The 14,233-nt window shown below is 44.0% G+C and overlaps 2 protein-coding genes across 2 annotated transcripts; both read left to right on the forward strand.

The window, feature by feature from the left end:
- Positions 1-41: 41 nt before the first annotated feature.
- On the forward strand, positions 42-10,194 carry LOC149466291 (uncharacterized). Its single transcript, XM_089672978.1, has 7 exons — positions 42-407; positions 694-797; positions 877-991; positions 1,895-1,990; positions 5,205-5,323; positions 7,349-7,454; positions 9,422-10,194. The coding sequence occupies exons 1-7, from the start codon at positions 374-376 to the stop codon at positions 10,192-10,194; spliced, it is 1,347 nt and encodes a 448-aa protein (XP_089529104.1). The 5' UTR covers positions 42-373.
- Positions 10,195-10,293: 99 nt separating this feature from the next.
- LOC149466292 (uncharacterized) lies at positions 10,294-13,755 on the forward strand. Its single transcript, XM_089672979.1, has one exon. The coding sequence runs from the start codon at positions 10,294-10,296 to the stop codon at positions 11,638-11,640; it is 1,347 nt and encodes a 448-aa protein (XP_089529105.1). The 3' UTR covers positions 11,641-13,755.
- Positions 13,756-14,233: the final 478 nt, after the last annotated feature.

The following is a 14,233-nucleotide window of genomic DNA, read 5'->3' on the forward strand; positions in this document are numbered from 1 at the left end:
TTGTAGACCAGAGGGAAGGGGAACAAGTGTGGTAGTGTGAAAATGTTGCTGGTAGGGATGTGTGGCTGGAGAGTGTGTGCTCCATGGGGAGATAATAATGTCTTTTTATTATGAGAGAAGGCACTGTGTGTGGACTGGATGGTGGGATCATGTCACCTCCACACATCCTCATCTTCCTGAAAGTCCTCTGATGTGTAGAACATTAGTTGGGCAGCACTGCATTAGGTAGTAGTAGTGCACCTGCATGTATCCCATGGAATGTTAATGGAATTGAGATGTATAAACCTTAGTAGCCAACCTTAACTCTAAGTTCAGGCTCATACATGTTGAGTTTCAAGATAATGTAGGAGGACACAAGGATCTGTAGGACGGCATGATGGCGAGCCAACCGCTTCTTACATCACCGGGTAAGAGCAGACTTTCATTTCTTGTATTGAGGATCCACCTAGATACACACATCCTCTGATATAAAAATATAGAAACAATAGAGGAGTGGGAGTATATAGAAGGACACAAGGATCTGTAGAAGAATGTCATGATGGAGGGCCGGCCGCCCCTCACATCACCGGGTAAGAGGAGACTTTCATTTCTTGTAAAGGAAAGAAGAGTATTGAGGATCCACCTAGATACACACATCCTCTGATATAAAGACATAAAAACAATGTATTCAGTCAGTGTGTGTGTTTCCTACAGATGGATCCAGTAATGGGAACCCACCAAAGAGATATTCCCGGGACTCCACACAGGAACATCAGGAGATCCCTCAGGAGGATCAGGAGATCCCTCAGGAGGATCAGGTAGGTGTATGAAGAGGCTTTGTTATGAGTAATATTGTAAAGTTGCATTGCAAATAAAACATATTTTTTTGTTGTTCAGGGTGAAAAATTGATTTATATTAAAGTTAAGGTGAAAGAAGAAGATAAAGAAGAGATGTATGTGATGGGTGAGGAGTCATATACGGATAAGGAACTTCCTCCAGAGATCAGCACAGGTGAGTAATAAACACTAAATCCAGAGAAGAGTCCCAGATCCTCCCTTTTAAGTCACTACAACAATCTCTTCTTCTCCCCCCTCCTCTGTCAGTAGATAGTAATGGGAATGGGGCGTAGATAAGGGGGTCCAAACCTTCAGAGCATTTGTGGTGCAGCAGCTAGCCTGACAACCTCCGCACACCGAAAGCACTGGAGCTGTTGGTCCTGCTGTTGGTTGGGTCTTAGACACAGGCAGCTGCTGTTTAGAGTAAAGTGTGGTACAAACTATGAGAAAATCGTAAAAGCAAATCCGTACGAGGCACGATCGCTCGATTTTTTTATAGTGTGTACACAACTTTAGACACCCGATTCGGACTTTCCAAATTAAAATTTCAGAAAGGACAAACTCCAAAATTTTTCTCGTACGAGAACAGGACTAACTATTTTCGTTTATTGTGTACTGTTTTTGTACAAGAGAAATCGGATAGAAAAGGCTGAGCATGATCAGAAACAATAAACAACAAAAGTCAGTAGACAGTAATGGGGGGACAGTATGTGCCCAGTGGGGGGGTCAGGAGCCATCAGCATCTATTAGATTCTGGTTCTCCACCTCACATCATGTCTTTGAGACGTGACCAGTCTCCCCCCCACACGCACTCTCTGGGGTCTCTCATACATCATGGAGTTATCTTCCTGAGCACAGACATCTGACAGAACTTTGCAGGCCAAGTGAAAAGTTTGAGTTCAAGAATCAGAAGAAGGACCTCTTGATGGAGAACCAGCCACCCCTCACAAATTCAGAAACAGGTACATGAATTTATTACCAGCCAAGAGATGTGACCAGTCTCCCCCCCCCACACATACTCTCTGGGGTCTCTCATACATTTCAGTACAGGGGGCTTCACTCTCATCTTCATTCACAGACCCTGGAGACACTCAGAGAGACATCAAAGCTGAGGAGGATGAAGAAGGACAGGTGCTGATTAAAGTGGAGGAAGTTCATGTAGAAATCAACAAGGGTAAGTATTGATCCCTAAATACATAGATGCTTCTTGTCCAGTGGGCTTGTTTATTATTTATTACAGGTACTTTTATAGTGCCATCAATTTACGCAGCGCTTTGCATATATATTGTACATTCACATCAGTCCCTAACCCTCAAGGGGTGTACAATCTAAGGTCCTTAACTTACATTCATACGTACACATACTAGGGCCAATTTAGACAGGATCCAATTAACCTACCAGCATGTCTTTGGAGTGTTGGAGGAAACCGGAGTACCTGGAGGAAACCCACGCAGGCACAGAGAGAACATGCAAACTCCAGGTAGGTGGTGCCATGGTTGGGATTCAAACCAATGACCCTAATACTGCCAGGCGTAAGTGCTAACCATTTAGCCACTGTGCTGCCCTACAGTGGATGTATTGAACGAGCTATTGAGCTCTTACGGTTGTTTGAATGCAGCCTTTCTTAACTGTTTTATATCATAGGAACCCTTGAAATAATTTTCAAGCCTTTCGTAACCCTTGCTGAAACCAATACATCGGTGGTCAGTGGGAAAATTGCCCCTTACATTGGTGGCCAGTGGGAAGAATGTCTCCCAATGCAGTGGTGGTCAGAATACCACCCATACAGACTGCTGAAATGATTATTGGTGTCATACAGCTGGCTCTGCCAAATAGCGTTGAACCTGGAACTACGCAGGCACCATACAATGCGAAGACAGGTGAAGGAACCCTATGGCAACCTCTGGAGGACTCCTACGGTTCCATGGAACCCTGGTTGAGAATAGCTATTCTAATGTGAGTCTTCTCTGAGTTCATTTGAACCATCATGACCAGGTGGATCAGTCAGAAGCATGATGTTGGTTGTGTTGACTTAAGCCTTGGTGACTCTCTCCAAGGTTCTCATTATCTCCTGATGGAACACCTAACATCCCCTGGATGTAAGTAAGCGTAGACTTCTATCTGGAGATGAAATTAAAGATCAATATAAAATCCAAGCCAATCTACTGAATGCCATCCATGACCTTAATATTGTGTGGAGCTTGGTTCAGCATGAAAGAGGTTATCATACTGAAAACAATGCTTTGGTTGGTTCTTTAGAACCTGCTAAGATGTTCTGAGTGCTAGTCTGTCATTGGTGTCCTTGCTGCTATCAATCTTGCCATCTTTCGACATAGTCACCAAAGTTACTGGAGAGGATTCAGAAACCTCATCATCTGATGTACAGTTGCAAGAAAAAGTATGTGAACCCCTTGGGATTACGTGGAGTTTTGCATGAATTGGGCATAAAATGTGCTCTGAACGTCATCTAAGTCACAACAATAGAAGAACACAGTCTGCTGAACATAATACTACACAAACATTAGATGTTGCCATGGTTTAATTGCACATAACATGTAAACATTCACAGTGCAGGGAGGAAAAAGTATGTGAGGCCCTAGCTTAATGACTTTTACCAGAGCTAATTGGAGCCAGGAGTGAGCCAACCTTGACTCCAATCAGTGTGATGATATTGGATGTGTTGCTGACAGCTGTCCTGCCCTTAAAAAACACACACCTGTTTTGGGTTTACTGGTTTCGAGAAGCACTGTCTGATGTGAACCATGCCTCGCAGAAAAGAGCTCTCAGAAGACCTACGATCAAGAATTGTTGACTTGCATGAAGCTGGAAAGGGTTACAAAAGTATCTCCAAAAGCCTTGATGTTCATGTGTCCACGGTAAGACAGACTGTCTACAAATGGAGAAAGTTTAGCACTGTTGCTACTCTCCCTAGGCGTGGTCGTCCTGTAAAAATGACTGCAAGAGCACAGCGCAGAATGCTGCATGAGGTAAAGAAGAATCCCAGAGTGTCAGCTAAAGACCTACAGAAATCTCTGGCACATGCTAACATTTTTGTTGACACATCTACAATAAGGAAAACATTAAACAAGAATGGAGTACATGGGAGGACACCACGGAGGAAGCCATTGCTGTCCAAAAAGAATATTGCAGCACATTTGAAGTTTGCAAAAGAGCACCTGGATGTTCCACAGCACTACTGGCAAAATATACTGTGGACAGATGAAACCAAGATTGAGTTGTTTGGGAAGAACACACAACACTATGTGTGGAGAAAAAAAGGCACAGCACACCAACATCAAAACCTCATCCCCACTGTAAAACATGGCGGAGGGAGCATCATGGTTTGGGGCTGCTTTGCTGCCTCAGGGCCTGGACGGATTGTTGTCGTTGATGGGAAAATGAATTCCAGAGTTTATCAAGACATTTTGCGGGAAAACGTACGACCATCTGTCTGCCAACTGAAGCTCCGCAGAGGATGGGTGATGCAACAGGACAATGACCCAAAGCATACAAGTAATTCAACAAAACAATGGCTGCAACAGCACAAAATACGCCTTCTGGAGTGGCCCAGTCAGAGTCCTGACCTCAACCCGATTGAAATGCTGTGGCATGACCTAAGAGAGCGATTCACACCAGACATCCCAAGAATATTGCTACACTGAAACAGTTTTGTGAAGAGGAGTGGTCCAAAATTACTCCAGATCGTTGTGCAGGTCTGATCTGCAACTACAGGAAATGTTTGGTTGAGGTTATTGCTGCCAAAGGAGGGTCAACCAGTTATTAAGTCCAAAGGTTCACATACTTTTTCCTCCCTGCACTGTGAATGTTTACATGTTATGTGCAATTAAACCATGGCAACATCTAATGTTTGTGTAGTATTATGTTCAGCAGACTGTGTTCTTCTATTGATGTGACTTAGATGACGTTCAGAGCACATTTTATGCCCAATTCATGCAAAACTCCACGTAATCCCAAGGGGTTCACATACTTTTTCTTGCAACTGTACATGTCAGTATAAAAAAGGCAGAACACTGCTCAACCCACACGGTGCTTGCAAAAATATATGGCCTCACTCAGCACTGCTCCTCTTTGACCAAGCCCTGGTGGACGGGGCGATAGGCATCAGAGGACGTGGCCAGAGCAGAACTGGCTAAGATCATATACTTTCACAAGCACCGTGTCGGTAGAGCAACATTCTATCTTTGTTATGCTGACACCCCTGGATTGGTGACATTGGACACTCACTCCCACAATCTGAGTACCAGCGGGGAATCGCTTTTACCTCCAGCTTTGAGTGGCGTTGTAAGCTTCGAAATCTGATATACCTGTTTAAAATACAGTCTCATACGCATGGGTGGTATAATATTCTATATATGTGTTTCCTACAGATGGATCCAGTAATGGGAACCCACCAGAGAGATGTCCCCATCCTCTGTATTCCCGGGACCCCAGACAGGAACATCAGGAGATCCCTGAGGAACATCAGGAGATCCCTCAGGAGGATCAGGTAGATGGAACTCAGTGTTTTACCATTACTTATTGTCTATAGGGCCACAACATCCCTCTCGATGATCAGGTAGGTAGAATAAGAATTTAGTCGAACAACACTGGGGAATTTGTAATGATGGCAGCTGAGTGAATCAGGTTCCTATCCTAAGCAACCAGATAAGACTGGTTGAGGTTTGATTCCCTGTCTAGTTTTTGTTTTTAATTACTTTGTATCTTTTCTATTACTTTTGATAAAACATGTTTTGTGGAACCTGTGAGGACCCTGCTGCTGGGCAGTTAAAGTATAACTAAAGTCAAATTTGTTTAATTTTTGGATAGAGTGGAGAGGGAATTGAGTACCTGTCAGGGTTTGTAATGGTTTTCTCTGCCCCTTGTAGGGAGATTCACCCTTTCCATTAGTCCTGGTGACTGTTATCACCAACAGTGAAAGAAAATCACAAAGTTTTGGTTGTCACCAGAAAAGGAATAGAGGGGAAATCTTCCAATGGAGACACTAGTTATGGTGACAACCAAGAACTCCCTCACTTTAAAGGGATTTCCTCTCACCTCCTGTTTTGGCTATGAGACAGGAAGCAAATGGAAATCTCCTCAATGGGACACAGAAGGCCAAAAGAAAAAACAAAAAACTGACTTACTTTAATGATAGGTGTCTATGTCACACAGGCAGATGAAATTCTCTCATTTCAGAAGACACGGATCTAGGTAAGTAAAAAGGCTTTTGAACCTTTTAATGAAAATTTTTTAATTTTTTTAATATATATACAGCAAATAAAATAAGTATTGAACATGTCACCATTTTTCTCAATAAATATATTTTTGTATTTCAATGGTTTTTATTAATTTGTAACATTTTAACATGACTTGAACAACAAGACACGCCCATGCAGGGGCTATCAATGGCACATAAATTACAGAAACAGTCACATAACACAGACAGTAGCACAAACCAAAGGCAGGTATCCACCGCCTCATAAAAGACAAACAAAAATAGAAAGGAAAAAGGAGTAGAAAAGGAAGAAGAAGACCAGGGGCTGGGGTCCAGGAATGCCAACACCGAACAACATCACAAACCCAGACTAGCCGGGGGGAGCGTGGGAAAGGCATATGTCAACCACGGCTCCCATGTTTTCAAAAATTACCATTGGGAATCGTTACAGATACTCAACATCTGTTCATGGAGCATCAGAGTGGTCATACGGTCCTGCACCCCCCTAAAGAGAGACAAACGTGCTCTTCCGTGAATAAATATATTTTTAAAGGTGCTATTGACATTAAATTTTCACCACGTCGGTAACAGCCCATGCAATCCATACATACATAGAAACCAAAACAAATAGGTTCAGAAATTAAGTTATGTGTAATAAAATGGAATGATACAGGGAAAAAGTATTGAACACATGAAGAAAGGGAGGTGCAAAAAAGGCATGGAAAGCCAAGACACCAGCTGAAATCTATCTGTAATTAGAAAGCAATCCTACCCCTTGTCAGTGCAAATTAATATCAGCTTGTTCAGCCTCAACTGATGGCCTATGAGGCTTGGCTTACATCTGTGCGGGTGGTGCTGCTGCAGATCTGCAGGAAAATCCATGCAGCCGCACCACCGCACAGGGAAATAATGGCAGGCCGCCCGCACTGGAAAACGCAGCCGCACTGGAAACCGAGGTTCCCATGCGGGCTACGTTTTCGGAATAAGTGCAGGGACTTCTTCCCTGCGTGTCACGGGGCACGGGAGTCCATTCAAATGAATAGGCTCTCGTGCCCGCGAAAAACACGGTCCACACAGTCGCATATATGTGAACTGGGACTAAAGGTGTCTCATTGCCAAGGTGTCACACAAGAAACATCTCATGATGGGTAAAAGCTACACAACTAATTATATTTTATTAAACAAAGAAATGAGCTTTGCGGATGGGAATTACTGGGTAACAGGGAGGAGGGTTTTCTGGCAGGAGCTTTAAAATATTGCATTTTAGTCAATAGATCTTTCTGTTTTTATTTATTTATTTTTTTTATATTTTTTTAGGCTGAAATTCTAACTAACGTTGAAGTGAAGGAGGAAGCAGAGGAGCCATATGCAAAGGATGATAATGAGTATAAGGAAGAAGAAATTCAGCAAGTGATTGGCACAGGTGCGTGGTTGTAGAACCACTGTTGAACTGTATGTAGCGTTCGGGGCTTGTTCACACAGGCATCTAAAACATTGCATTCAGATGCATACAATGTAAAATTCTGTATCCATCTAAACCCAGCACTATAGGATTCAATGGGGCTGTACACACAGCTGTGTCTCCAAGTGCCTTTAGTGGCATACAAAAAAGTAGGACACAGCTGCATCAAGGGATTTTATGCATGTACGCGTGTAAACGCATGCAAACGCGTGGATGCATAAAGTCCTAAGAAGGACTGTACGCTGTATGTGTCAAAACCTTGAGTACTTTAGGCCCCTATTCTATGCAGAATCTTCTGCCAGCAAGAATCTGCATTTCCTGCAGAAAATACACACATGCCCATGTGAATGACACCTAAAGCTTAAGATTAATCTGCGTATATTTTGTCTTCTCTGGTCCCTCCCTCCTAATCAACATGCTAATAGAATGCTTCAATAAATCCTTTCTGATTTCATTACACACCTTGTATTAGACAAAGTGATGTCATCACTGGGTCTCTGTGTTTCCCTATACAATGCAGGCAGATCATGGCTGGCTGTAGGGGCCAGCAGGGTGCTCTACATAGCTTCTTAAAACCATCACAGCACCCTGCCTCAGTACTTCTCCCAAGAACCCTCAGCCCTGTTGGAGATATTCCCCATTATTACTGTCCCTCTGTCCCCAGGACAGGAATCGTGGATAAATTTCTCCAGCCAGCTGGCTGCATTTATAATTGAAGGATCACATAAGGCTCTGCAATCCAACTTCTGGCATTCGCTCTGGAGCTCGGAAAGTATCTTCCCCTCATGGCCGGATCTGGGGGGGGGGGGTGTTGGGGCAGACTGTGCCCTCTCCCAGATTTTAGTTGTGTCCCCCCCAAAGCCAACCTAATCTGCTACTATACCACCCTAACCTGCCACTATGCTGCCCAAAATTGACACAATACCACCCTAATCTGATACTTTACCTCCCTAGTTTGACACTTTACTGATCACAGTTATGCGTTGTGAAGGCAGGAGGAGCTCAGCTGCCTGTGCCCAGGCTGTGTGCAGTGTAGGGATGAGAGAAGGAGCTGTGCCCCTGTCCTCTGCCCTGCCAACAGTGACCCCTGTCCTCTGCCCTGCCAAAAGTGACCCCTGTCCTCTACCCTGCCAGCAGTGACCCCCTGTCCTCTGCCCTGCCAGCAGTGACCCCCTGTCCTCTGCCCTGCCAGCAGTGACCCCTGTCCTCTACCCTGCCAGCAGTGACCTCTGTGATCTGCCCTGCCAGCAGTGACCCCTGTCCTCTGCCCTGCCAGCAGTGGCCTCTGTCCTCTGCCCTGCCAGCAGTGGCCTCTGTCCTCTGCCCTGCCAGCAGTGACCCCTGTCCTCTGCCCTGCCAGCAGTGACCCCTGTCCTCTACCCTGCCAGCAGTGACCCCTGTCCTCTACCCTGCCAGCACTGACCCCTGTCCTCTGCACTGCCAGCAGTGAACCCTCTCCTCTTCCCTGCCAGCAGTGACCCCTGTCCTCTTCCCAGCGAGCAGTGACCCCTGCCCTCTGCCCTGCCAGCAGCGACCTCTGCCCTGCCAGCAGTGATCCCTGTCCTCTGCCCTGCCAACAGTGAACTCTGTCCTGCCAGCAGTGATCCCTATTCTCTAACCTGCTAACCTCCCATCCTCTGCACCCTGACATTTTTTTTTACTGCACCCCACTTCTGTCAGGCTAGATCCGGCCCTGCTTCCCATTAGAGTTCTGTAAGTCCTCACAATATAGTCAAAGGTTACAGGAATGAAGGGCCTTACGCATGTAGCTTTTACAGAGACAATACAGGAACTGAGGGAGAATCTGTCCTAAACCATGCCTTTTCTGTTTAATGTTTTGGCTGGAGATATACTTCCAGTGATTTTTGGTTGTATGGAACTTTCCTGACTTCAATCCTGTTACCCTCTCCTTGTATTATATGTTCTAGATGGACGATACAGAAGGTACAACACAGAGGAACATCTCAATCTCTCTCTAGGCAGTGATATAGAAGATAATGACACCACCGAATCCATTTACCAAAATTTCCCTCCAGTCTTTCATGGTGCAGATCTACCATTTGACCCATCAATACATGGGAGTTTCCTTGATCTCTCCTGCCTTATGACCCATCATACAACTCACAGAGGCATTGAAACTTTCCTGTGTTCTGAGGGTGGTGAATGTTTTAACCAGAAAAAGGACCTCACCTTCAACCAGGCATCTTATGTAGGGGACAAACCATATTCATGTGCTGAGGGTGTTGAACGTTTTACCAAGAAAAAGGACCTCACCTCCAACCAGACATCTCACACAGGGATGGAACCATATTCAAGTGGTGGATGTGGTGAGCATTTTGCCCAGAGCAAGGGCTTCACCTGCCACCAGAAACCTCACATGGTGATTAGGTCATATTTATGTTCTAAATGTGGTGAATGTGTCACCCAGAGAGAGGACCTCACCTCCCTCCAGGCATCTTATATAGGGGACAAACCATATTCAAGTGTTGAGGGTGGTAAACGTTTTACCCAGAAAAAGGACCTCACCTCCAACCAGACATCTCACACAGGGCTGGAACCATATTCAAGTGGTGGGTGTGGTGAGCATTTTGCCCAGAGCAAGGGCTTCACCTGCCACCAGAAACCTCACATGGTGATTAGACCATATTTATGTTCTAAATGTGAATGTTTCACCCAGAGAGAGGACCTCACCTTCAACTAGACATTGCATACAGGAGGTAAACCATATTTACGTGCTGAGGGTGTTGAACGTTTTACCCAGAAAAAGGACCTCACCTCCAACCAGACATCTCACACAGGGATGGAACCATATTCAAGTGGTGGATGTGGTGAGCATTTTGCCCAGAGCAAGGGCTTCATCTGCCACCAGAAACCTCACATGGTGATTAGGTCATATTTATGTTCTAAATGTGGTGAATGTGTCACCCAGAGAGAGGACCTCACCTCCCTCCAGGCATCTTGTATAGGGGACAAACAATATTCAAGTGTTGAGGGTGGTGAACGTTTTACCCATAAAAAGGACCTCACCTCCAACCAAACATCTCACACAGGGATGGAACCATATTCAAGTGGTGGGTGTGGTGAGCATTTTTCTCAGAGCAAGGGCTTCACCTGCCATCGAAGACCTAACATAGTGATGAAGCCTTTTTTATGTTCTAAATGTGGTGAATGTTTTACCCAGAGAGTTGACCTTGTCTCCCACCAGACATCGCATATAAGGGACAAACCATATACATGTTTTAAGTGCGGTGAACCTTTTATCCAGAGAGAAGACCTCACCTCCCACCAGACACTGCATAGAGGTAGCAAACCATATTCATGTGCTGAGTGTGATGAACGTTTTACCCAGAGAGAGGACCTCACCTCCCACCAGAGAACTCATGAAGTTGCGAAGCCCTATTCATGTTCTGAGTGCTGGAAATGTTTTACAAAGAAACGCTACCTTATTGAACATCACAACATTCATACAGGTATCAACATATTTTCCTGTTCTAAATGTGGTAAATGTTTTACCCGGAGAGGCAAACTCATCGTACATCAGAGATCTCACACGGGCGAGAAGCCATTCTCTTGTTTGGAATGTGGGAAGTGCTTTTCCCAGAAGGCAAGTCTCATCAAACATGAGAGGGTCCACACAGGGGAGAAGCCCTATTCGTGTGCTGAGTGCGGGAAGTGTTTCTCAGGGAAGGATAAACTTATAACGCACCGAACGATCCACAGAGGGGAAAAGCCGTTTTCCTGCTCGGAATGTGGAAAGGGTTTCAGGCAGAAATCTGATCTGGCTAACCATCGCAAAGTCCACACGTCTGAACACCAGTTTTCCTACTCGGAGTGTGGGAAGAGTTTTACCCATAAGGCCACTCTTATCTCGCACCAGAGAACTCATACGGGAGAGAGGCCGTTTTCCTGTTCTGAATGTGGGAAAAGTTACACCAACAAATCCCATCTCGCCACGCACCAGGTAGTTCACATGAGAGATAACCCGTATTCCTGTCCTCAGTGCGGTAAACTTTTTACCCGGAAAGGAAGCCTTACATCCCACCAGAGGTTACACTCGGGTGAGAAGCCATTCTCATGTTCAAAGTGTGGGAAACGGTTCACAAGGAAGTCATCCCTTATCTCGCACCTCGGCTCCCACACGTCATAAAAGAGTGTCTTTAAGGTGAGAGTTCTTGGAGGATTTTGGTGTTGATGCAGAATTTTTTTTCATTCATGGCACCATTTGAGAATATGTAAAATCTCAAAATGGAATTCTAGTCTACAGTTAGGTCCAAATATATTTGGACACAATTATAGATTTTTTCAGGTATTTACCAAAACATATTCAAGCTATAGTTCTATAATGGATATGGGCTGAAAGTGCACACTCTCAGGTGTAATTTGAGGGTATGTACATCCAAATTGGAAGAAGGGTTTACGAATTACAGCTCTTAAGAGTAGCCATCCCCCCTTTTTCAAGGTAATTGGACAATTGCATCAAAAGCTGTTTTATGGCCAGGTTTGGGCTACTCCTTCCTTATTTCTTCATCAATTAGGCAGGTAAAAGGTCTGGAGTTGATTCACCGGAACACCCTGAGGATAGGTAAGTGTTAGCATCTTCCTTCTACAGGGTGGTTGTATAGGTGTTAGAGGTGGGGGTGGGGGCAGAGTTAGGCTTAGGTAATGCCTAGGCTTCCACATTGAAGCACCCCAGTTTAAAATGAGGTCCCTTATCACATTAGAAGTCCACCCCTTTCACATCAGAGTCCTCAGTCCCCCCCACCAGTTTTTCACATGAGGGTTCTCCTCCTCCTCCTTTTACATCAAACTCCTAACCCTACCCTCTACCCACTCTTTCACAGAGGCCCCCCCCCCTCCCCCATCATGTCCTAGGACACCCATTTTTTTCAGTAGAGTCCTACCTCTTATTCTTTCCCACAACGTGGATGGGGCAGCTTGGCAGTGGGCTGGTGGTGTAGCAGGACCAAGTGAGACCGCCGTCCCCTCTGATTGCTGTAGCTGCCCTGACTGCCATCTGCCCTAGGTTAGCATCCTTCATTTACATTTATTTATTCATTAATTATTATTAATATTATTATTAATAATGTATTTTTTGTTCAGGTTTAGATGTTTAGGCTTAGGTGTTTTTTATTATTAATAATAATAATAATAATAATAATAATAATCATAATAATAATTTGTTATTTTTTAAGGGTTAGGGGTTAATTATTTAATTATGTATTTATTTATTAATACCTAGTATTTATTTATGATTTTTTTTTTTACTTGTGTATTTATTTTACATTTATTAATTTTTTTATTATTATTACTCTAACAAAAAATAAATAAATAGTGAGAAAATAATAAGTAAAGTACTATAAATAATAAGAAAATGATAAATAAAATACTAATTCCAACCCAAACCCAATCCTAACCCTAAACTAACCTTAACTAAGGTCATAGATGGGGAGAAAAACGGCCGATTTTTCGTCCGAAAATAAAACCGGCCGATTATCTTATCGTTAGTGGACGATTTTGTCGGCCGTTTTTCGTGTATTTTGGACTTTCAGATTATCGGTGATGTTGGAAAATTTTCGAAAAACGCCCGACTTTATCCTCATTGATGGTCAAAAACGAACGATCGTTTTCCGAAAAAGGATCACAAAGGTCACAAAATGACATCATTTCCCGTTATAGGTTACTCATTAATCGGCCGATTTTCGTAATAATTGGTGGTCAGGTAAGTTTTTTAGACCGACCGATAGTTCGTTAATCGGCCGAAAATCTGCCGTTTTTCTCCCCATCTATGGCCTGCATAACCCCTTACCCTAACAAAAAAACGAAAAAAAAAAAGAATAGTAATAATAAAAACCTAAGCTGATAGAAAAACTAAAAAAAAAAGAAAAACATAGCAACAAATGATGCAACATGATATTTTTCTCTTTTGGCTAATAAAAAAAACGCCAAAGTTCAAAAACTCCTAAAAATGCTGCATGAAAACACGCAACAAAATGTGACAAAAACGCTACGCTCAGATGTGAATGGAGCCTTAGTAGTCCTTATGCCAGATATTTGGACACTGTGGATCTAACCACTCCTCCAAAGACCACCTCTTCTTCACCTTCTTCCCTTAGCTTTTTTTTTTTTTTGTGTGTGTAAACTTGAAAAAAAATGCATTTGTTTGTTTTGTAGCACTGGATAAAAATCCTATGCGCCAGAAACGTCATTTCAGTGCTTTTATAATTAACCAATCAAAGAATAAAATTTCACTTTGGACGAGTTATACCTTAGTGTCCAGATGGAGGAACAGATTTTGGTTATGGTAAAGTGGACCTGAACCCTCTTTTCCTTGCAGCCAAGGAAGCTGCCATCTTAGACTCTGATCAGCAGTTGCCAGTCACCTCTTGTCCTGTTTCCCCTGGGGACGACGACAGGGTATGACGGGACAGAGTGGCACGGGTGCCTGTAGAAGATCCGGGTCAGGAGATCTGGATTTAAATGCAAAGCTGAAGACAGTACAGCAAGCAAGCTGGCAGCTAGCAGATTCAGGATCTCAGATGCGTGGTTGGACATACGGGAGTCGGCAACAATCGGGCAGCATTAGTGCAGAATCGGGAACCAGGAGTTAAGCCAATGCAAGGTCAGTATCAAGCAGAGGAGGTACTGGAACAGCAGGCAGAAGGCAAGGTCAGGGTCACAAGTCTGAGTCAGCAACAAGGGTTCAGGAACAAGTGGAAGGTCACAGGCAGAAGGAGCTGACC

This window comes from Staurois parvus, unplaced genomic scaffold, assembly GCF_062004578.1.
Source record: "Staurois parvus isolate SC_StPar_1 unplaced genomic scaffold, SC_StPar_1.0 ptg000132l, whole genome shotgun sequence".
Classification (NCBI taxonomy): Eukaryota; Metazoa; Chordata; class Amphibia; order Anura; family Ranidae; genus Staurois; species Staurois parvus.

What these genes read in the sequence shown, in the direction of transcription:
- LOC149466292 (XM_089672979.1), top strand. Translation starts at nt 10,294, where the DNA reads ATGGAACCATATTCAAGTGGTGGATGTGGTGAGCATTTTGCCCAGAGC.
- LOC149466291 (XM_089672978.1), top strand. Translation starts at nt 374, where the DNA reads ATGATGGCGAGCCAACCGCTTCTTACATCACCGG. An exon ending in ACCGCTTCTTACATCACCGG is followed by an intron (nt 408 to 693) that starts GTAAGAGCAGAC and finishes TGTTTCCTACAG; the next exon opens with ATGGATCCAGTAATGGGAAC. An exon ending in AGATCCCTCAGGAGGATCAG is followed by an intron (nt 798 to 876) that starts GTAGGTGTATGA and finishes TTTGTTGTTCAG; the next exon opens with GGTGAAAAATTGATTTATAT.